At 47.0% G+C, this 24,899-nt stretch overlaps 1 protein-coding gene across 1 annotated transcript in view; it reads left to right on the forward strand.

Moving 5' to 3' along the window:
- The window catches only part of NSD1 (nuclear receptor binding SET domain protein 1), a 139,819-nt gene that overhangs the window by 27,356 nt on the left and 87,564 nt on the right, over positions 1-24,899 (forward strand). The window contains exon 2 of the mRNA XM_075009595.1: positions 16,103-16,238. Coding sequence (XP_074865696.1) covers positions 16,103-16,238 — 136 coding nt within the window. The remainder of the gene's footprint in view (positions 1-16,102; positions 16,239-24,899) is intronic.

A 24,899-nucleotide genomic window follows, 5' to 3' on the forward strand; every position in this document is an offset into this window, starting at 1 on the left:
GCCGCTTCGTGTGTTTAGTTCACTGCCCTCCATCTTTACTCTGGCACTTGCTTACATCCTTAGGTTGGCACAACATGGTTTTATTTTTCATGTACATAAAAGCTGCTAGTCTCGCTGAGCTGTCTGAGCTCCTGGGAGCTTTCACTACACTTGGGCTTTTTTGCTGAAGTTACCTGCTTCAGCAAATGCCTGTGTGTCTTTGCTAGCTCTAGCAACGTGGGACTGACGAGTGGATGGGCAGCTGGCCGAGAAGTCCAGCTAAGGATGGACATTGCTGAGGTAGCTGGTCCACGTAACTTACACCCCAGCGATGTGGAAGGGCTAGGGCATGCATTTAATAAGGACGCTGGCTTGCAGAGGAGTATAAACATGAATACATAATCACATGTTTGAAGTGATGTAGTTGAAGTGCTCAGCATTGTGCTAATAGCAGCTGCCTTTGGGAAGTCAGGACACTGTGTAGGCTTGCAGTACTACCTGGACTAGTCTGATGACTGATCGTACCAGCAAGAGGGTGTGACCTGTGGCCTCATGCAACCTTTCTTTGTGTTTTAAAGAAATGAACAAATGCTTGTATACTGTATGTTGCCTGATGGTAATATACTTTGCATTGCCTTTCTATTCAGTACGTGTTTCTGTGCAGCATATGTATGTCCTAGGGCCAAAAGGGACCACAACAATTGTCTCGTCCCCTGCAGATATAGGCCATAAGAGTTGTTTTGGGGGGAAGCCTGTCTTTTGCTTTTTTACCTTTTCCATCCTGTCTTCATTCCACATCTTATTTTCATTCCTACAGTAGATGAGGGCCATGTCTTTTCCTGCATTGGTCTGTGATGTCCTTTTATTCTACCTTTAAACTCTCTATTTTGAATCCCAGCATCATGTTATCTTCCTCCCCTGCCCACTACAGTTTGTCTGTCCACTTAGTCCTCCCTCCTCCATCTTGCTGAATACGTTTCTACTCTTTCCAGTTTAACCCACCAGTGCTTGTCTCTCTTCCCCACGTACATCCACAGATTGATGCATCCCTCATTCCATCAACACCTTCGCACAAAGGACTTGGAAAATCAAACAAACAGCTAATGGCCAGACAACTAAATACACAACATGAGGGGTAGTGGTAGCACCCAAATAAGAAGCCAGCCCTCTCTTAAGTTGATGTTTGGATGCCTGTGTGGCTCTTTTTTCTCTCTCATTCAGGGTGCTTCTTTTCTAACCTCTTTGCTCTTGGGTGGGTGTGTCTTTTAAGGCTCCCAACCATTCTGCATGTTGTAAGGAAGGAGCATTCTCTGTTCTCTCCCTGGCCTCAGAACATCCTGGCTGAAGCAAGGCAGTGGCAGAGCTTTCTAGTGATCTATTTCTTCCTGAGCCCAGGTGCTTTGTGTTTGTCTTAGTCCTGTTACCCAGTGAATGACTCTTGGTTTGTTACTGCCTTTATTTTGCTAGGCACCAGTAGGCTGCCTGACTCTTGATAGTTTTCCTGCTACCTGGCTAGTCCTAAACAGGTACTGTAAAATTAGCGTGTCTTGTTAACGTCACTCTGCTGCTGTGGAACAGAGGTTTGCACGCTTTGGGTATGCCTACGCTACTGGCCAGATCAATAGGTAGGGATTTAATCCAGCGGGTTGGATTTATCAAGTCTCGTATACACTTGATTGACTACCAGTCACTCTCTGCATCAGCTTTGGCATTCCACCTTCATGAGAAGTCCTAGGGGATTTGAAGGAAGAGCATCTCATGCTGAGACACTGCGGTGTAGACACCACTGTTAGTAGATGGAAGTTTGCTGACTCCAGCTATGTTATTTGTAATGCTGAATTTGCGTAACTGAGATTGATTTTTTTTTCCCCTGTGGTGTAGACCGGGTTTTGCTGTATCAGTCTTCACTGTTTGTTTGGATGCTTATTGGCACCATCGTGAGGGTGAGAATCTTACTCTTTTTTCTTTTTAAACTGAAAGCTTAAAATCTGTAGCATTTGATGGTGCCTGTGTAGGAAAGATTACTACTTGCTCAGCATGAGTAGAATTTTTTTCAGAACCTGTTTATATAGCACCTATTATGAGCATCAAAATGCTCTTCAGAGTTCCAAAAAAATTCATACAGTGATCATCTGACTTTCTACAATATTGGAGTCCCCTCTGGTGTGGGAGGCAGCAAATGTCATGGCATCTGCAAAGTTTGTCCAGGAAGTGAAGATGCCTTTAAAAATGTTGGCAGGTGGAATGGTACTCTTGATCTGGATCACAACATAAATGCATATTTCTCTCCTATGTGTAATATGATTTTATATTAGAACCATAGAACACTAGAACTGGAAGGGGCTTCAAGAGGCCACTGAGTCCTGTTCCCTGCTCTCTTGGCAGGACCAAACTGAATGTAGACCATCCCTGATAGGTGTCTGTCTGACTTGCTCTTAAGTATCTCCAGCAACAGAGATTGCACAACCGCCCTATGTAACTTATTCCAGTGTTTAACCACCCTGACAGTTAGGAAGTTTTTCCTCATGTCTAATCTAAACCTCCTTTGCTGCAGTTTAAGCCCATTGCTCCTTGTCCTATCCTCAGAGGCCAAGGAGAACAATTTTACTCCCTCCTCCTTATAATCCTCTTTGAGGTACTTAAAATCTGCTATCATGTCCCCTCTAAGTCTTCTCTTTTCTAAACTAAACAAGCCCAGTTCTTTCAGTCATCCCTCATAACTCACATTCTCTAGACCTTTAATCATTCTTGTTGCTCTTCTTTGGACCTTTTCCAGTTTTTCCACATCTGTCTTGAAACATGGTGCTCAGAGCTGGACACACTACTTCAGTTGAGACCTAACGAGTGCTGAGGAGAATGGAAGAATGACTTCCCGAGTCTTGCTGGCAACACTCTTGTTAATGTATCCCAGGATCATGTTTGGTTGTTTTGCAACAGCATCACACTGTTGACTCTCATTTACCTTGTGGTTCACTATGACCTCTAAATCCCTTCCCACAGTACTCCTTCCTAGGGACTCGCTTGCCATTCTGTATGTACGAAACTGGTTTTCTTCCTAAGTGGAGCACTTTGCATTTGTCCTTATTAAACTTCGTGCTGTTTATCTGAGACCATTTCTCCAGTTTGTCCAGATCATTTTGAATTCTGACCCTATCCTTCAAAGCAGTTGCAACCCCTCCCAGCTTGGTATCATCTGCAAACTTAAGTGCACACTCTGTGCCAATATCTAAATTGTTGATGGAAAATATTGAATAGAACCAGTCCCAAAACAAATCCCTGCGGAACCTCACTTGTTCTGCCCTTCCAGCATGACTGCGAACCATTAATAACTACTCTCCCTGAGAACGGTTATCCAGCCAGTTATGTACCCCTTATAATGGCCCCATCTAAATTGTATTTGCTTTGCTTTTTGATAAGATTGTGCAAGACTGTGTCAAATGTCTTACCAAAGTCTAGGTGTACTACATCCACTGCCTCTCCCTTATCCACAAGACTTGGTATCCTGTCCCCAAAAAAATCTAGCAGATTGATCTGTCTTGATTAGTTCTTTACAAATCCATGCTGGCTGTTACTGATCACTTAATTTTCTTCCAGATGTTTGCAGATGAATTCCTTCATTATTTGCTCCATTGTCTTTCACTGCACAGAAGTTAAACTGATTGTTCTGTAGTTTTCTGGGTTGCTCTTTTTCTCCCCTTTTTTATAGATGGCCACTACGTTTGCCCTTTTGTGGTCTTCTGGAATTTCTCCTGACTTCCAGCACTTATCAGAGATGATAGCCAAAGGCTCGAACTTCCTCTATCAGCTCCTTAAGTATTCTAGGATGCTTTTTATCAGGCCCTGGTGACTTGCAGGCATCTAATGTTTCTAAGTAATTTTTAACTTGTTTTTTGTATTTTATCCTCTAAACCTACCTCCTTCCCACTGTCATTCACTGTGTTAGGCATTTCTGCATTGGACTTCTTGGTGAAGACCGAAACAGAGAAGTCATTAAGCACCTCAGCCATTTCCAAGTTTCCTGATATTGTTTTTCCCTTCTCACTGAGTAGTGGACCTACCCTGTCCTTGGTCTTTCTCTTGCTTCTAATATATTTATAGAATGACTTCTTGTTACCCTTTATGTCTGTAGCTAGTTTGAGCTCATTCGATGCCTTGGCCTTTCTAATCTTGCCCCTGAATACAGGTATTGTTTGCTTATATACATCTTTTGTAACTTCTCCTAATTTCCACTTTTTATAGGACTCCTTACTGATTTTGAGATCATGCAAGTCTTAAATACTAATGTGTAGAGTAACTATTTTGGAATATTTAAAACAATACAGAATGTCTTCATTGAACCCGAATTCAAACATGGAGATGCTTCTTTGTGGGGTCCCCATGTGTGCTCCACATCAGCTGTCAGACTCGCTCCGGTGCCGCAGTTCGGAGATGTTTACAGCCGTGGTTGGTCGGACCGCACGTGGATGGCCAGTGTGAAGCTCCTTTTGAGCTCTTTTGGTCATGTGAGGCTGAAACCAGTTTCTTCCAACCTCCCACAGTTGCGTATTCTCTCTCCTCAGGCCTGTTAAATAGCTGTTAAATAGCTGTTAATTGTTCTTATTATTTCTCATAGTTGTTAGTTAGTAGTTATTGTTGGAGTTAACTGTTTCTAATCATGCTGGGGTCAGCTGGTTTTAAAAAATATGATTTGTGCAGTGAGGGTATGCCTGCCTCGGATGGACACTCAAGTTATGTCTGCTGTTTGGGGGAGGGACACGTACCATAAAAGTGCCTCCCCTGTTCCAAGTTCACAGTTAGAGCTCGAAGGGCTGGGGGGAGGTGCCTAAGAGTGATTCACTTTGATAAGGCGCATCAGCTTCCTGACCAAACAGTACCTACCCAGTTAGAGCATGCTCTAATGTGCAGAGCTTCCTCTTCTGACATGAGTCTCATAAAGGCGAGATCTTCACCCACTCAATCGTTGCCTGCATTACCTAGAGGCAGGATGAGCGGTCTGGAAAAGCAGCAAAAATCCAAACAGCCTTTGGCTACGATTCCATCTACAGAATTCGAGACAGACCCAAGACCTAGCCAGGCACTGCCAGCGCGGTTCGTGCAGTCTGTGGCACCTCCCAAAACGTAGCACTGATGTAACCAGCAAAACCATTGGCACCAGTAAATCGGGCACCAACAAACTGACCACCCGCACCGGTACTCCCAGCACAAGCAGGGTTCCCACTGACACCAAAGGCACCGTCTGCACTGCAGCCCTCATTTCTGCTGCGAAACCCTTCTCTCCCAGCATCATGGCAGGCTGCTTTAACATGCTAGCACCGCAGCCCTACCCCTGCGCTGACCTTTTCTCCTGAGCGCGCTCCTTCTCTGCCTCCAGTACATTCTCCTGCATTTCCTCAAAAGCCTCCGTCCATTCCTTCTCCTTCCCATGGGCGACCCTCTCTGCTTCTGGATCAGCCTGACCAAGGCTTTTGTCACTCAAGACGTATTATAATTATCTCCATCACCTTCCTTCAGATCATCCTGTGCTCTCTGGTCATCGCGGTCAGGATTATCATTACACTGCTAGGTACTCATCACCTGGCAGGTATCATTACCACTACTCACATCCTCACCCTCATGGCCCTGGCTACTTTCATGACTACCGGCATTTTTCCGGTAGGTCCCTAGAGCAGTCCTCTGTTGGTTGGCCCCCAGGCATCTCACCCACTCTATGCGGGCACCCGAGGCTCAGCCTACAACACCACCGCCCCCTCCATCTGAGCCAGAGGAGGGCCAGATTCCAGAGGATGAGCCACTGCAGGCCTTGCCCACGGATGTGGCATTGTCCTCACCAGATGTGGCAGTGATTCCAGTGAACTCCCACCACCTGATGATCCAAAGCAGTTCCAAGAGCCGTTTAAAGGGTGGCAGCCAGCCGGGGTATTCAGGTTGCAGAGGTGCAACAAAAGCAGCAGCACCTTTTGAAAAATCTAAGGCTGGCCACTTCTTCCAAGATTGCAATACCCTTGGATGATGCCCTAACAGAGGCTGCAGATGACATAAGGCAAACCCCAGCTTCAGCCCCACCTACAAATAAGAGGGCAGACGAAAAGTATTTCATCCCATCCAGGGGTATGGGCTTTCTTTTTCGCTACCCTCAACCAAACTCATTAGTGGTAGAAGCAGTTTAACACAGGGCAAAAACACCTCCGTTAAGAGGTTTTGGATTGGATAAAGATGCAAAGAGACTATATTTGTTTGTCAGGAAAGTTTATTCATCCTCCACCCTCCTACTCAGAATGGCTAACCACAATTTCAGCAATTACACAAAATTGATTACATTAATGGACTACCTCCCAGAGTCAAAGAAGCCAATATTGAAGTCCATTTTACTGGAGGGTTATGTTGCATCCAGAACCGGGGGGTCTAGATCCTGCTGGGCATTGCTGATACCTCAGCTCATTCCACAGCAACAGCAATTGTTATGCATCACGCATCCTGGTTAGTCTTCAGGAGTGCTGAAAAGAGCTATAAATATAGTCGAAGATTTGCCCTTTGGTAAATTCAAGCTGTTTGCCTTGACCGCAGATGACGTCCTCTACTCAAGTAAGGACTCTCAAACAACTTTACTTATGTTGGGTATGTACATGCCACTGAAGACGATATTACCCCTTCCAGAGGAGATATTATTACTCCTTCCTGTGCCCACAATATCAACAGAGAGGCTTTGATCATAATTGCAATAGGCAGAGACAATGATGCCGTAACCAGCCAGCCTAACCCATGAGACAGCAGGTTTGATGGGTTGGTCAAGGACTGCGTGCCTGTTGCTATTGTCTCACCAACCTCCATGCCCACGTTGCATCACAGTCTCCACCTGTTTTACAGCTGTTGGGCTGAGATTACATCGGGTCATTGGGTCCTGGAAATAATTGCATTAGGATATACCATCCCCCTCCTCTCCGTTCCACCTGCCACCCCATCCCTCTTCTGGGACCCGTCGTGTGAGGCTGTTTTAAGAGAGGAGTTGGATTTTCTCCTTTCCATAGGCGCTCTGGAACGGGTACCAGAGGAGTTCAGAGAGAGATTTTTCTTGTTATTTCCTGACCAAGAAGAAGAGTGGAGGAAGGAGACTGATACTAGCTCTTTTGAGTTCTGAACTGATACCTTTGCAAACAACAGTTCAAGATGGTCATTCCTGCGTTAAACAATGGCAGTGGGTTTGCAGCAGCCCTTGACCTGCAAGATGCCTATTTTCACATCGCTATCTCTCCTGCGTACAGGCTTTTTCTCTGCTTTACGGTGGGCAATGAGTGTTTTCAATATCTAGTCTTACCTTTCAATCTTTTACCTGTCCCCAGAGTATTCTGCAAAGCCCTTGCTGTGATGGCAGCATTCCTTTGTGGCCAGGGCATCATAATATTTCCCTATTTGGATGATTGCCTCCCAAAAGATCGTTCGTGCCCAGACACACTCAATATGATTCATGTCTCGAAAACACACCCTGTTATCACTCGGCCTCCTCATAACCGAACAGAAGTCTGTTACTGAGCCGCCACAGACTATTAAATTCATAGAGGATTGGTTAAACTTGATCACAGCAAGGGCCTACCTACCGCTCCAGCATTTTCACACCATACAAACCTTTACTGATGATGTGAGCCACAGCCCAATGGTTCAAGTCTTCTTGTCTACAATTGATGGGCCACATGGCTGCCACAACAGATGGTTCAATATGCCAGGCTTCACTTCTGCTGGGTACAGCATTGGAGGGTGACAGACACCACATCCACAAGGTGATATTGCTACTAGACCATGTCCTAGAAACATTAGAGTGGTGGACAAACTGGAGCAATCTTCTTTCGGGTGTGCCCTTCTATCAACTTCTGCCAACATTCCTGTTAACCAGGGGTGCTTTGCTAGTGGGGTGAGGAGCTCACATGTACGCATGATCTTGATAAAAGGATGATGGTCCCTGCATGGGTCAACCCCGCACGTATTCCTGTTGGAATTGAGGACAGTCCAATGCATGCAAACGCTTTTTTAAGTTGCATCCGCAATTCTGTAGTCAGAATATTCGTGGACAATGTTGCTATTACGTATTATATCAACCGCCAAGGAGGGGCACAATCTCCCACTCTGCGCAGAAGCGATTTGCCTCTGGAATTGGTACATATTCTGCAGTTTAATATTAGTGACCTCATACTTACCAGGGGTCAACTGTACCTCAGCATACTTGTTAAGCAGACAGTTAGTTTGTACCAGACCATGAGTGGGAACTCCGCACCGACATCCTCCAGCTAGTCTTCTGCTGGTGGCACTGTTCCCGCGTTGACTACTTTGCCGCCTTCAAACCAGCAAATGCTTTCGTTATTGTTGCAGAGAGGGGCTGGGCCTAGGCTCCCTGGGAGATGCCTATCTTATCAGTTGGAGGGGTCCTCTACTCTATGCTTTTCCCCCCACACCTCCTATACCTCAGGTCCTAAAGAAGGCCACTATGGACAGAGCTGGGCTGAACCTAATAGCCTCATTATGGGCCTGGCAGCATTGGTTGCTGTCCTGAAGATGAATGTCTCTGTATTCTCCTTACCCGCTTCCCACTTACCAGATCTTCTCAGCCAGAACCAACAGTCGTTGCTGCATCGCCAGCCACGCACACTCCACCTCATGGCCTTGTTGATAGTTGGCTCAATAACTCCGAGCACTGCTGTTCTGAACAGGCCAAACAGTCATTCTTCCGCTCTACTCAGTGCTCATTAGGCCTCAGTTGGAGTATTGTGTCCAGTTCTGGGCACTACACTTCAAGAGAGACGTGGAGAAATTGGAAAAGGTCCAGAGAAAAGCAACAAGAATGATTAAAGGTCTGGAGAATATGAGCTATGAGGGAAGACTGAAAGAACTGGGCTTATTAGTTTAGAAAACAGATGATTTAGCAAGGACATGGTAGTGGTTTCCAAGCACCTCAAAGAAGGTTACAAGGAAGAGGGAGAAAAAATGTTCTCCTTGGCCTCTGAGGATAGGACAAGGAGCAATGGGCTTAAACTGTAGTAAAGGAGGTTTAGATTAGACATTAGGAAAATCTTCCTAACTGTCAGGGTGGTTAAACGCTGGAATAAGTTACCTAGGGAGGTTGTGGAATGTCTGTCACTGGAGATATTTAAGAGCAGGTTACACACCTATCGGGGATAATGTAGATGGTGTTGGATCCTGCCAAGAGGGCAAGGAACTGGACTTGATGACCGCTTGCAGTTCCTTCCAGTTCTAGTGTTCTTTGATTCTATGATCTGTAAGTGCTAATGCATTGCGGAAGGCCTGCTACCCACAATACTTTCCTGTACCACTGGAAGAGGTTCATGACTTGGTGTTCCTCAAAGGGCCTGATTCTGTCAGAGATTCCCATATGCCCTCATCCTTGACTACCTCCTACATCTGAAACAAATGGGATTGGCATTAGCATGTTTAAAGATGCACCTGTCAGCAATGTCAGTGTTCAAGCATGCTGTCGATGGCAGGTCGGCGTTCGTTCATCCAGTCACCAGACGCTTTTTCTCAGAGGTCTGGCCAGCCTGTATCCGCCTCGTCGACCTATTCCCCCACCCTGGAGCTTTGATTTGGTCTTGGGAACTCTCTCTTCAGAATCCCATTTGAACCTTTAGCAGCTACCTCTCAAGTACCTCACTATGAAAACTGTTTCTCTTAGCTGTTACATCCACTCTCAGATTCAGTGAGATAGCGGCTTTGATGGCTGTTCTGACTTTTACTGCCTTCAGTAAGGAGGGCGTGATACTCGGACTTCTCCCAACATTCATCCCCAGGGTCTTGTCTGACTTTCACGTCAATGAGCCTATAATCCTGCCCTTGTTTACCCAAAGCCTCATGCATCAGCTTATGAGGCGAGGTTACACTCACTGGACGTACAAAGGGCTTTGGCCCTTTCCATAAGGTGGGCAGGTTGATGGTATCAATTGCCAATCGCTCCAAAGGGGAGGCCATACCATCTCAGAGGCTCTCCAACCTCCTTACTTCTTGTCTCGCCACTTGCTACTCCATCCGTTATATGGCATTATTTATCCAACTTAATGCCCATTCCAAGAGAGCAATGGCAGCTTCCAGCTTTCTTCAAAGGCATCCCATTAAAGGACATTTGCCGTGTTGGGGACGTGGTCATTGCACAACACTTTCGTCGGACGCTTCGCCGTTCATCACCAGCTGGCAGGGGATGCTCCGCTCTCAACAGTTGTGCTCTTGGTAGCTGATGAGCACTAACTCCGGTACCCTTCTCCGTGTTTTCTTTTCTGTGGGGGTGCTGCTACTCCCGCACCAGGTGCGGAGCACCCGCAGGGACCGCTGGAAGAAGAAGGAAAAGGTACTCATCTTTGTGCAGTAATGATTGTTCTTCGAGATGTGTCCCCATGGGTTCTTCGCAACCCACCCTTCCTCCCTGCTCTGGAGTTTTCTCCTTTCATATTTTTCAGACTCGGCGGCGGCTTCCAGGAACTGGTTTCAGCCATACCGTGCTTGTGACTAAAAGTGCGGAAGAATCCTTACGTTGGCCACGCGTGTGCGGTCTGGCTGACTGTAGCTGTAAAAATCTCCGGAGTGAGTCCGACGCCAGATGTGGAGCACCTGGGGTGGGGGGATACAAGTTGAAGAACAATTGTTACTGCACAAAGATGAGTAACCTCTCTGTTTTTGGCCAAGGTTTTCTAAAATGCTACATAAGAAGTCACCTGACTCGCAAAACTGCCTGTTGTTTTAACTGGTGCTGCTTGGAGCTCAGTCTTTTGGAAAATTAAAACAAAAAAGCTGTCATGGAGCACTTTAAAGACTAGTAAAATAATTTATTAGTGATGAGATTTTGTGGGGCAGACCCACTTCTTCGATCTGGAGATACTGCTGTGCTGGAAATGATCTAATAAACTATTACTAATTATTTTGTTAGTCTTTAAAGTGCTACATTAGTGCTTTTTTGTTTTGTTAGGGTACAGACTAACTTGGCTACCCCACTGTTACTTTTGGAAAAATCAGGTGATTTATTCAGGCACCTAAGTAAGCATGCAAGATACCAACTGGCCTGTTGCTTTATGTTCAGCTGCGGCTTGGCCTGTAGTCATTCATGGCGGCTGCTTTAGCAAGAGAGTCACTGCCTTTAATAGGCTGAAAAAAGTCAACAAAAGACTGGTGCTATCTGATCTTGGCATCCTGCGTTAAGGATCTGTGTGCGCTGCACTTGTCCGAGTGAGATGGTAATGGGTGCATCATTTCTGCAGTTTATAGCCATCAGTGTGTGCTTTAGTTTGTGTGGATTTGTGGTTTTATTCTTTTTCGAGCAAGACTAATAGAGATGAACAGCAATTCACAGTGATGCAATAAGGGTGATTACAGGACATGCACAGTGGTCAGCACTGCTTAATAACTTGGCTGGTACCAAAGAGATGAGTATTAAGACTCACCAGGAGTTTCTTGGGTTTGCGTCACTCTGATAAAACCCTTTCGCTGTATGAGCGTCTCTTGCGTGCTGCTTATTTCACATCCAGTTCATGGGAAACTGCACTTTGGGGAGTTACCCAATTTAGACATTTTTATGTAACGTTGCTATAGTGTCTGAGACCCTCCTTGGAACATGATTGCTAGGTCCCACAGTGATACTGGAATTACAACAGTTCTTTTGTCTCCCAGACCAGTAGAGCATGGGGATTGCCCTTGTTCATGGAGGAAGCCTCCCTCCCGTCACACAAGGCTGTGCTGCTGGGACTCTGACCCACTCGCCACAGTGTAATTTCGGGTCTGTGCTTTGACAGATGTAGGCCGCTGACAGTCATTCTTGCTTTCACCCAAAAATAGTCTAGACAGATGATTTTTTACTACTTATAAATAATCAAAGGTTTATGCCCAGTCTCAATGCATACAATGTGGTATGTTCCAAATGACTGAATATACTGCAGGCCTGGCTAACCCAACTTGGAAGAGAATGTCAGTGTGATGGGGTTCGGGGGTCCCCCAAGCTCTGCACCCCGTCCGCAGGCAGGAGAGTCTCTCACTCAGCAGGAGAACAGTGGGTTTATTAGCCGACAGGACACAGCATCGTACAGAGGAGTCAGTGCAGCCGGCAGAGACAGCCAGTGCAATCCATGCTGGGGAGAGGAGGCCCCGAGGGGCCCCCAGAGCCGGGGCCTGGCCCCCTCCTTTGTGTGTCTCTCACTCAGCCCAGACTAACTGCTTCCAACTCCCAGTTCCAATTCAAACCCCTCAGGCTCCACCTCCTCCTTTGTGTGCAGTACAAAGGTGTTACCTGGTCGTCAGGGTTACCCTCAGCAGGAGCCCCCCACCCTCTGTGAGCCACACACACACACACACAGGTATCCCCCACTCCATCACAGTCAGACTTAAAGTACAGTGTTCATTGTGCTGGTTTTTTCAAATAGCTTGGTAATTCCCCTTCCCCCCGCTCCCCGCATGTACTCTGTTTCTAATGAGAGTGTGGCTTCAAAAAGGTCTGGTCTGCCTTGTGTGGGGCAGGTCACCAGGGTTAGTTAAATTCCACGTCCTGTGTTAATAGGTGGTAGAATGGAGTTAGTGCATTGCTCCCTTACGCAATTACTAGGGTGGGAATAACCCCTAGAAGTTGTATTTGGACTGCCCTGTGTCCATTTAAAAGGCAACAGGTTTATTAATAGGCTGCAGGTTTAAAACGAACCAAAGGAAGTATTTCAACACACAATGTCTAGTCAGCCCATGGAACTCTTTGCCAGAGGCTGTTGTGAAGGCGAAGCCTATAACAGGGTTAAAAAACTAGGTACATTCATATAGGATAGGTGGCTGCCCGTGGCTCTTTGGCTACTAAGGGAAGGGTGGGTGTCCCTACCCTCTGTTTGCAAGAAGCTGAGAATGAATGACAGGGGATGGCTCTCCGGCTTATCTGTACTGTTGATTCTGAGGTGTCTGGAAGAAGGACCCTGTGCTAGATGGGCTTGTGGGCTCACCCAGTATTGCTGTTCTTGTGGTTTTTAAAAAAATACAGTTTAACTCCTGGTGCTGATAAAAATGAAAGAGGGTAAATGGTTGAAGAATATAAATAATTGTGGAGTGGACTGAATGTTGCTGAAAGGCTTCTAGAGTGTAGTGGAATGGAATTATTCTGTAGCTGCCTAGAACCTGAATAATTTCCTTAAAGATGTTTTCACTGGCAAAGTTAGATCCCTACTAGACTGTGCCTTTGAGGAGCTGTGCAAGGGGCCTGTCTCTAGGCGGGAATTTTGCCCTGGCATGGGTATGTTGATTCGGGTGCACTGCTGCAGTTCCTACTGCTCAGCCCAGAGCTATAAGAGGTGCACGTATAGATCAGAGAGGTGCTGTGTGCATTGCAAGTGGGTTTTGTAAATATGACCTCTCTCCAGTCTTGGAGAGAGAGAACTCACATAGCCATGAAGTTGGTTCAGCTTGGATGTGCACCACCAATAGAAACATGCTGCCCGCGGGGGGCACTCCGCTAATCAGCGGGGCAGCACCTGCGTCTCTCCTGGGTTGCCACCAAAGTACTCAGCTTACAGGGAACACTGGCTCCGGGGAGACACCAGTCTTCTCTCATGTGCTTCAGGTTACACCAACAGCCATCTGATAAACCTGCCAAGGTTTGCGACTGAGACCCTCAGTGGGTTTTCTTGTGCTGGCCTTCACTCACCATTTTCCCTGCTGTGCTCTAACAAATGTATTGGGTGGGGCCCAGGAGCACTATGGAATCACAGAGCAGCTGTGGGCTCACTGGAAAGACCACTGAACTCGGACTACTTCTTCTAGCTTTCCCACAGCTTGCTGGGTGACCTTAGATAAGTCATGCCACTTGTGTGACCATTTCCCCTGTGTAAGGTGAAATGTCTTTGAAATCCGCTTATGAAGAGCACTTTGTGAAACCAGCTACCTAGCCAAAGGGACAATCAGCTGCAAACCTAGGTTAGAACAGCGACTGTTGCATTGACTACTCACTTCTACCTACAGGCATTTCTCCCTGGTTAGCAAAACCTAAGAAATTAAATGGCCAAAACTCTGACGGAGTTGAGGCTTGTTCCTTTCCAGAACATCGAGTTCACCAGCACTCAGACTTTGAAAACCGGGGCACCAAGACTTCATGTCACTGTCCACACAACCTTCACTCTGTCCTCGTGGACTGGAATGGCACGATGCCCACACTCTGCCTTGTCTCTGAAATGGACAGGCCCTGTCTTCACTTGCCCTGTGCTCAAACACTGCACCTGATCCTCCCACCGAGTACTGCATTTAACAACCATGACCCTTCCCACTTGCGCGCACCAATAGCTAAACCTCCCCTCCCCATCCATCATTAAATCCAGAGATTGCTCTTATGTCCGACCTCCCTGACGGTACCCACAGCGATAAGGCCCCCATGCCCTGCTGCTGGCACAAACCACACAGCTTTACTGAAACGTCCCAGACGGGAACCCCCAGGTACGTACACACCTCCTTCCTTTGGTTCAGACCGAGATCTCCTCCTAGCAGTCACAACTCTTCCAGGCTGCTCTCTTGTACTCCTCCACTATCTCTATCCACAACAGATTGAGTGCAGCGGGGGAGCGGGAAGGTAATTCACAGTGGTTGTTGCCAGCTCCAGGGGACAGGGGTAAGCCTCATGGGCTTTTGCCATGACTTTTTCCTGGTGTTCAGGAGTTTTGCTGAACTCAGTGTTCTGGAAAGACAGGAGATACCGTGGGCTCCCTTAGCTCAGCATCAGTGCCGTTCTTTGCTGTTTTATTCAAAGGCTTAACAGAGAGGCAAGGAAGCCTTCACCCTAAGTGTTGTGAGGCAGGTGCAAGTTTAATATTGGTCTGTGTTTCCCACCTGAGTCCATCCGTCTCCTTCATCCAGACTCCTCACCAGTGAGGCTCCTCTCCACCTGGGACCCTCTTCTGAAGCCAGGCTCCTGCTACCACTTGGGGAAGGGTTCCTTCTGAGGATGCAGGGCTTCTCTGGTGCAATGTGTGGTTCTCCAGTGGGCTGGACCTTTTGCTGCTGCCTGGTAAGGTCCTTTTGCTGGGACCAGGCCTCCCTAGGGCTTTGGTGCTTGTAGCGCATTACAAACTTGCTCCTTCCAGGATCCCCTTTCTTTCCTAGGTCCACTTTTCTGGAGAGCTCTCTGACTAGCTTCCCCTAGAAGCCCCTTTCCTCAGGACCTGACATGTTCTGGTGTTCCCTCGACTCAGCTCTTTATAACCTTTTATAATGCCTAGGTATTCCTTAATTACCAGTGTGCCTGGGCAGTGGTCAATTAATTAGCAGCTCACAGGTGGGTCTGAATTGGCTCATTCTCTTCAGTGGAGCTTGTCACAAGTAGGCTGGCCCTGACTCTGAAATGGCCAGCCTGCCTGTGTGTGGACATCCTGGTACCGCGTGCCTTTGGGCATGCAGTGTGCTAATATATAACAAATTCAGGCATGGCTTCTGGAGGCAGGTGTGACGACATCTATGGGGTGCCTCTCCCAGGGAGCCATGTCTCAGCCAGCTGCACTCGGATTTTATAGTATGGGTCCTTTCATGCAGGTGGCAGACGGATAATGCAGAGCTGTCTGCTCCCGCTCTTGTGGTGTTTTGGGGGAGCAGTGGTGGCTCTGCGTGCATTCAGCTAAACAGGGGCAATGGCAAAGATACCGTGACTGTACGTGCATTGTGTAGTGTAAAGCTTTTTATCAGCGTGCTCCATTTCCTGTGTTCATCTGAGAAGCAGGGCAGTGTATGTAGCTTGTATGTGCCAAGCACTCTTCCTTTACTCATAGAGGCAGATGCTGTTCATCTGTTCTGTTCACCACCTTCCAGCCAGAAATATTTCATGATATTCTGCTTCATTGTCTGTGAACCATGACCTCTGACTGAGCTGGATAGTAACCAGTGTTGGCAATGAGCTGAAACCTTACTGCTGAATGCTGTGATGTCTGGCTGCAGTGGGTTGGGAAGCAGTCAGTGGTAAGAAATGGTTGGTGTACAGCACAAGATGTGGAAGCAATAAATATGAGGGTTTTTGGGGGGGGGTATCACTTCTGGGGACTGTACACCAGATTGCACTCCAGCTAGCCGTGAGGCTCTCTCCAAAAGTGCCTGTTGCTTATTTGGTTCCTCGTGTTCTCATTTCTGTCCAAAGAATCGAGCCAAGAAGAAACCTGCTCCGGTGAAGTACGAAGTTGGAGATCTAGTCTGGGCTAAGTTCAACAGACGACCCTGGTGGCCCTGCACAATCTGTCATGATCCGGTGCTCGACTGTCACTCAAAAATGAAAGGTGAGGTACCGCTGCACCTGTGCCGACAGGGGGACCGAGCGCCACTGTTGCTGACATTCTTTCTCGCTAATAAGCAGCAGCCTTTAACCTCGTGGCAGTGCACAGAGGTTAAAGAAGACGGCCCATAGAGTATAAAACAGGGAGCAGGAGACAGCAAAGGAAGCACTGGGGAGAGGAAGGTTAACACCAGGGAGAATGGCGGGGTGAGCACGCAGTTGGATCTGTGGGTTCTGGTGCTTTAAAATGGGCACTGACGTAGGCCGAGGTGGGGAGCAGTAGCATGACCACAGAAGTCGGTGGCAGAAAGCCAGCGGTGCATGTGCTGAGGAGTATAGCAGTGGAGCCTTGCACAGACCCAAGAGGGATGGTATTGCAGCCCAGGGAGTGTCATGGAAAGGGCACAGAGGACAAGATGGGAGGAGCTGTGGGAAGCAATGAGAGAGGGTCAGGCGAGTGGCAGGGAGACGTGTGGGGGAGTGATAGGGGCAGGCACAGCTGTACGACGTCTAACGTGAGGATGGGGAACTCAGACTGCATGTGGAAGGAAATAGGCAGTCACTGGTGGGTGGTGGTGAGAAGGGAGATCCCTGCAGAGCAGTAAGTCAGTTTTCCTGGTACAGAAGCTTGGGAGGGGAGTCAGAAGTTCAGATTTTGCTTGGTTTATTATAAGGAAATGAAGTGACGTCAGTGAGGAGTTATCCCAGAGGTCTCCAGAGAGCTGGAGATAGTGTGAGATCTGAGGGCTATTGGCACGTGGGTAATGGACCAGAGAAGCAGATACAGGGTGAATGTAGTGGAGGAGAACAAAGGGGACCAGGGAGAGATTCCTGGTGCACATGCACAGTGGGAGGAGAGAGTAAGAGGAGTCTCCTTGGGTAATGGTCAGAAAGGAGGAGAGGGCCAGTGAAAGACAGAGTCCCGTGAGCCCAAGGAAGAGAGGGTGCGAAGGTGTGGTAGATAGTGGCAGAGGCAGCATCGAGTCCAGGTGAGCAGGGGAGAAGAGACCCTTTGATGTGCTATTGCACTTTGTTTATTTCATCCGCTGTCCACTACAGCAGGGGATTCTCTTATTCCAGCCGATCGCGAAGGTGGGGTCTGTCCATTTCTGAGTGTGTGTTTCTCCAGGTTTTCCCTTTGCGTCAGTCGTTCTGGGGGCAGTGCTGGATGCAGGACAGGCTGCCGTTTAGTGATGGGTTGCTTCTGCACCTTTTTGTGGGCTTCCCCATTCTGGAGGGCTATCCCCTATGAGCATGCAGCATGGTGACAGTTAGTTCCAACTGTTTCAATCTCCAGTTAAAACTCAAAAAGGAGAAACCCCTGACCCCAGCTTGTCACATGAGTTTTGTTATGTGGGAGAGGATAGAAGTCGATAAAGTGCAGGTGGGAACTGCTGAGGAGCAATCGAGTGAAAGTCCCATTCAGTTACATCACAGGTAGGTGGACAGCTAAATATTGACCAGTTTTAAAAGTGCTTGAACCCAGATGCTAGAAGTCTAAGTAAGACGACTGTGGAATTCGAGTGCCTGGCATTAAATGAGGATATTGACATAGTAGGCATCATAAAAGCTTGGAAAAATAATCAAAGGGGCACCAAAACATCAGGATACAAAATGTAGAGGAATGCTAGACTAGGTTGCACTGGTGGAGGAATGGCACTCTGTGGGGGGAAAAAAAACATAGTCAGATACAGTGCAGGTCTTAAATGACCTCAGATGCACTACACAATCTCTCTGGACAGAAATTCCTTGCTCAAACAATGGGAGAATAGCATTATGGCTATACTACTGATCACCTTCCCAGGCTGGCAGTAGTAATTATGAAATGCTCAGACTAGAAAATTCAATAATAATAGTGGGGGATTTCAGCTGTTTCCATATTGGCTGGGTACATGTCGCCTGAGCATGAGATGCAGAGATAAAACATCTAGATGCTATTAATGACTGCATCTTAGAGCTGGTGGTCCTGAAACCACAAGGATGGAAGCAGTTTTCAATTTAGTTGTAAGTAGAGCACAGGATGTGGTCATAGGGACCATAACATAATTAAATTTAACATCCTTGTAGGTGGGAAACTACCAAAGAAGCCCTCCACAGTAGCACTTAACTTCAGAAAAGGGAACTACACAAAAATGAGGAAGTTGGTTGGATGGAAATTAACAGGAACAGTCATAAGTGAAATGCTTGCAAGGTGCATGGAAACATTTTATAAATCATGAGGCTCAACCCAAATGTAAATCCCAAATTAAAAAACACACAGGATCAACAAAATTCCACCATAGCCTAACAAAATAAAAGAAGTAAACAGAAGTAAATAAAACAGAAAAGGCCTCATTTTAAAATTGGGAGTCAAATCCTACTGAGGAAAATAAAAAGGAGCATAAATTCTGGCAAGACAATGTAAAACTGTAATTAGCCAAGCCGAAAAAGCACTTGAAGAGCAGTTAGCAAATGACTCCAACTAAAAGCAAAATTTACGTAAGAACATTGGAAACGGGAAGCAGAGTGAACAGTCAACAAACTAAATGTTAGAGGCAATCAGAGAAGATGAAGGCCAGTTTGGAGAAGTTAAATAAATTCTTTGGCGCTCAGTCTTCAACGCAAAATTTCTGAGGGAGATTCCTACACCTGAGCCATTCCTTTTAGGTAACCAGAAGCTAGAACAGTGCCTCAGATTTGTATTAGAGGAGGTTTTGGAACAAACTGATCCATTAAATAGTAAAAAGTCCCCGGGCCACATGGTATTCACCCAAGAACTCTGAAGGTATCCAAATGAAATTGCAGGTCTGTTAACTATGGTATGTAACCTTTCATTTAAATTCACTGCTGGACCCAGGTCATTGGAGCATACCTAATGTGATGTCAGTGTTTTTAAAAAAAGGCTCCAGAAGCAATCCTGGCAATTACAGACTGGCAGGCTTAAGTTCAGTACTGGGCAAATTGGTTGAAACTGCAGTAGAAAAACATAGTGAATTATTAGACAACTGAAATGAACACATTACATTGGGGAAGAGACAACAAGGCTTTCATAAAAGGAAATCATGCCTCTTCAGTCTTAGAATTCTTTGAAGGGGTCAACAAATGTGGACAAGGATGATCCAGCATCTCATAGTGTATGTGGACTGTCAGGGAGCTTTTGACAAGGTCCTTCACCAAAGACTCTTGAGCAGAATAATCAGTGGAATACAAAGGAAGGTCCTCTCATATATCCATGACTGATTTGAAAGACAAGAAACAAATGAGAGGGACTGAATGGTCAGTTTTCAGAGTGGGAGCACCCAGAGCATGGGACTGCACCCCTAACTACTGTGACTAGATGCCATGGAGGAGTCTGTCCTCTGTGAATTAATGAATCAGTAGAGGTGCCCCAGTGGGCTGTATCTGGACCTATACTGTTCAGCATATTTCTATGTTATATAGAAAAAAAAAGACTAAACCATGATAGCAAAATTTCAGGCAGTAACAATAACTGAAGATGGTTTAGTCCAAAGCAGACTAGCAAAGGGATCTCTCAAAGCTTGATGACTGGGCAACAAAATGGCTGATAAAATTCAGTATTGATAAATACAAAGTAATTCACGTTGGAATGCATGTCAGTTCTGTGTGGGGTCTAAAAGAGATCTTGGAGTCCTGGTGGATCATTCTCTGAGAAGATCTGCTCAATGTGGAGCAGCAGTCAAAAAAGGCAACAGAATGTAGTAGGAAGTGTTAGGAAAGGGAAAGAAGGCAGTAAATGTTACGCTACTTTATGAACCCCTGGTATGCACATTGAATACTGTGTGCAGTTCTCTGCGCCTCATCCCAAAAATACATTGTAGAACTGGAAATAAACATAGAGGAGGGCAGCAAAAATTATTAGGGATCTAGAATATCTTCTATATGGGAGAGATTAAAAAGGCTGGGACTGTTCAGCATGGGTAAGAGGTGACTAATGCGGGATTTGACAGATTGCTGTAAATTCACGAGTGACTTAGAGATGGTGGCCATCTGAGGAAGTGTTGTTTCCCCTTTCTCATAACACAAGACCCTGGGGTCTTCCTGTCTCTGTCTACACAGCCGCATTATTTTGGAATAAGCTCTTTCAGAATAGATTTTTCTGGAGTGGCTTATTTTGAAACAGCATATCTACATACACAATGCATATTGAAATAGTGTTCAGTGATTTCGAAACAGAGCATCCACACGCAACGAAGCCTATTTCAGATTAGAGCCCCTGGAGGCACTGCAGCTTATTTTGAAATAGCTCTATTCCCTATCTATACAGCCCATATTCCAAAATGCCTGTTTCAGAGTAGGCGCTATTCCTTGTAGAATGAGGTCTGCAGAATATGAAATAAGCCAAATTATTTCACAGTAGTGGTTTTGCTGTGTGTGTGGATGCTCACAAAGTAATTTTGGAATAGTAGCTGTTGTTCCAAAATAACTTGGCTGTGTGGAGAACACCCCCAGTGAAATGAGCAGGCAGCAGGGGTAAGACAAGGATGTTGTGAAGGCCATAAGCATAAATTAGCTCAAAAAAGAATTAGATCGGTTAATAGAGGGTTGGTTCATCAATGGCTATTGGCCAGGAGAGGCACGACGTTCACCTCGTGTTCTGGGTCTCACTAAAGCTTTGACTGCCAGATGCTGAGAGCGAGTGACAAGGGATGGATCCCTTTATGATTGCCTGTTCTGTTTGTTCCCTGGGGTTGTCAGGGATTGGCAGCTGTTGGCAGTCCAGATCCTGGGCTGGATGGATCATTAGGCTCACCCAGTGTGGCCATTATGGTTTTTTGAATGTCCAAATTCTACTGTTGGGACCCCTCTTGAGATTGTGTAATGGGCATTTTCCATGAGCGGCTGGATCTAGTGCAAATGGTGGTTGGTTTGAGAACCCCCTTACAGCTGTGGGCAATTATTTCTGACGTGGGAATTTGAAGTGGAGATAAGCTGGTTAACAGGTTCCGACTGGCCCACCTGTCCTGGGTAATCTCTGAGTGCAGCCCTCCCTGCACAGTCAGCTCGTGCTGAGAGCAGAAGCTGTGCTCGCCTTCCTCCAGATGACTGCTGTAGGCACCTATTGAACCTTACGTCTTTGGTGCTGTTGAGCAAATGGAACTTCTAGTGTTCTTTACCTACTTCTGAAATGTGCAAATTCTCCAACCTGGCTGCTGCTGCTGAAACCCTGGGGTGTTCAGAGCCATGGAGGTTACTTCCCACCCATCGCTTGCCCAGAGAACTGGTCCTGCCTGCCACCGTGATTTGTTTAGAACAGGTTCCCTGCACTCAGTGGCAGTGGGTGGTTCAGGGAATGGAACCTGGATGTATGTGGTCTTTTGCCTCTGCCTTTGGCCTGACACTAGCTCAGGCCCTTATTTGCCAAAAGTCTGTTGTGCCATGTTCAGAGTGCTGTGCTGTGTCCTGTTGAGTGAGTGAGCGAGCAAGAGATCTCAGTGTAAGCTCTGGGGCCCTTTCTGCGGGGCATGGTTGGGACTGGCAGTGCAGCTGGCAGTCTTGGCAGAGAAGCCAAGGCCTGAACTGGCCATAGAGACTGAAATGCCCTGTCACCACAGGAGCTGGTCCCTGCAGAACAAAGTGGAGACGTATTGGTGGGGATCTGGGGAAGAAGTCTGTAATGCCTCTCCCTTCCCTGCACCTTATTTGTTCTAATGCCCTTGGTCCAATACCTTTCACAACCACTTGGCATTCAGCATGTAGCCCAATGTTACGAGTCCTCTCATGCCTTGGCTCTGCTCGGTTTGCCCTGGGGAAGAGGGAAATAACTCCTCGGCCACCATCTCCAAGTCATTCATGATCTTACAGACCTCTATCAAGTCCCCCCCGTTCATCGTCTCTTGCCCATACAGAATACTCGTATCAAGAAAACACCTTTCAAGCATTCATACACTTCACATACAGTAAACCCTCAAAATGCATGAGTTCAAGCTATGCATTAAGGTGAATTAAGTGCAACTCAATCTCACTCCCCCCAGCTCTGGCTGCAACTCGCCACCCCTCACGCTGCTCCGGCTTACAACCCTGTGTGTGGTCCCCGTTCAACACTCCCTGTGGCCTGGATCACCCCCCAACCCTGGCACATGACTATCTTGACACCCCCACCCTGGTTCAGCTACCTTCCTTCTGAGGCTCTGGCTCAGCTCCACACCCCTGCCAACACCCCATCCCCCACAGCTGTAACCCACTCCAGGCTTAGCGGTACCCACCATGGCTCCAGCCCAGTGCCAGGCTTAACCCTCACCAAATGACCCCCCAACCCCAGGGCTTACCTTTCTAAAGGAGCTCCTGTGCTCCTTCTGCTTCCATGGCTGCAGAACGTGCATTCGGCTGGGGGAACTCCCCCGCCCCCAAACTTACGGAAAATTCCAGTTACACAAGAGTGCGTGGGAGTGCAACCCTCACGTAAATCAAGGCACTACTGTCCGTGCTTGCAGTGGAGTCCTGCCTTTGCGTTGTACTCCACTACATGCACGCCCAGAGCCAGGGCCAGGTGGAACACCTTTATACTCAGTTTCCATAGATTTCTACACCTGCTGCCACTAGCATTCAGAATCTATGGGAGAGGTTCAGTATCAGGTAACAATCTGCTGAAGAAGTTGGAAGTTATGGCCTAGGATTACATTTGACTTTCCTCTCCCAACTCTACCACAGACAGTAGGATTCATCTTGGAGTGGGAGGGGAAGGTAGGTAATATGTAGGGCACTACCAAATTCATAGTCATGAAAAATACATCGTGGACTGTGAAATCTGGTCTTCTGTGTGCTTTTACCCTATACTATGTGGGCTGCAGTATTGCCATGCATACTACATGCTTCAGTGCTGCCTTCAAAGCTGGGTAGCCAGAGTGTGGCAGCTATTGATCAGTTGCCCAGACCTGTAGGCATTGTCCTGCCAGCAGCAGTGTAGAAGTAATGGTGGCAGTGCCATGCCATATTCTGCCACCTTACTTCTGCACTGCTGCCTTCAGAGCTGGATGCCCAGAGAGTGGTGACTGCAGACTGAGAGCCCAGCTCTGCAGGCAGAAGCATAGCAGTACCATACCAAGCCATCCTCCTGTGCTGCTGCTGGCAACAGCTCTGCCTTTAGAGCTGGGCTCCCCGCCAGCAGCTGCTCTTCTCCTTCGAGTGTTGCCTGCATGAGCTCCCTGTAGGTGTCAGTGTCGGAACGCTTTACAGAGCAGGGCCCCCATCCCGCATGTGCAGGAGCAGCCGGGGACGTCACCGGGCTGAGGAGAGAGCATGCAGCATAGCCCTCCTCTCTTCCTCTCCTGCTGTCCTCGGCAGTGGATGGACAGAGCGGCTTTCGCCTCTCTGGCCTCCCGCCTCTCTCATTTCTGATACTTCACCAGCTTTGGTTCCTTTTCACCTCACCCCAAAAAATTTCTTCACTCAAGCGGCAGCTGCGGTGGAGCCACGGCAGTGGCTCTTTTCCTCTCACAAACAGCTCCTGTCTTAAAGAGACAGCTACCTTTTTTCCATGCCCAATTCTACGAAGGACTGTGATACCTGTGGAGGCGTTATGCCCTTGTCTGATGGGCATGCTTTATGCTTAGAATGCTTGGGCGAATCCCACAGCATTTCTGTGTGCCCCCATTGCCAGGGTTGTAGATTTTTAATAAAAGCTGGATTATTGCTGAGAGTTTCAGCTCAAACCGCATGATCCATCGTTTATAGGCGAGCCCTTCGATACAATCGCGTCTGCTCTGATCCTACTGATAGAGACTGAAAACTACAAGATCTCTACCAGGCATTTATAAAACTGAATAACCCATTGGGAGAAGTTAAAAGTCAAATTAACAGGGCCAGACGAATACCCAGAAACCATCCACTTCAAGATAGGCCTGAGAAGATCAACAATAGAATACCACTTATCCATAGCCCCCAACTCAAACCCCTGCAATGCATCATTAAAAATCTACAACCTATTCTGCATCAGGACACCACACTCCAGAAGGCTCTAGGTGACAGGCTTGTCCTTTCCCATAGACTACTGCCCTAACCCAAGAGAGATTCTCACCAGCAATCACAGGCTACACCACAGTAATACGAATCCTGGAACTTTTCCTTGCAACAAATCCTCCTGCCAACTTTGTTCACATATTTATTCTGGGGATACCATCACTGGACCAAACCACGTTAGTTAAAAGATCAAAGGCTCATTTTCCTGCACTTCCAGCAACATTATATATGCTATGTGCCAACAATGCCCTGACACTATGTACGTTGGACAAAGAATAACGACACAGAGCAGACATAAAGAAACTCAGTACACGTAAGCCTGTCACTGAACGCTTCAGTGGAGTGGGCCCTTCTGTTAAAGACCTGAGCATATGTGGCCTGCAACATAAAAAAATTAACAGATTAGCGGGTGAGATGTCTGAGTTACAACACATTCAGATTTGATACACTAACGTGGTATGATCAGAGACATCAACTACCTCACGCATTACAAGGACTGCTTCCCTTCCTTTGATGCTCGTAATTATCTCAGACAGGACAATTAACATACCTTCACCTCTCACCCCCTTCCTTCTATGCTATGTGATTTGTCAGTTTTTACTGCACTGTTTCTCTTTTTGGTCCTCTGTATTTATATATGTCAGTCTGTATTGGAAATGAAATTGATCTGAAGAAGTGGGTCTCTCCCACGAAAGCTCATCACCAAATA

This window comes from Carettochelys insculpta, chromosome 15, assembly GCF_033958435.1.
Source record: "Carettochelys insculpta isolate YL-2023 chromosome 15, ASM3395843v1, whole genome shotgun sequence".
Classification (NCBI taxonomy): domain Eukaryota; kingdom Metazoa; phylum Chordata; order Testudines; family Carettochelyidae; genus Carettochelys; species Carettochelys insculpta.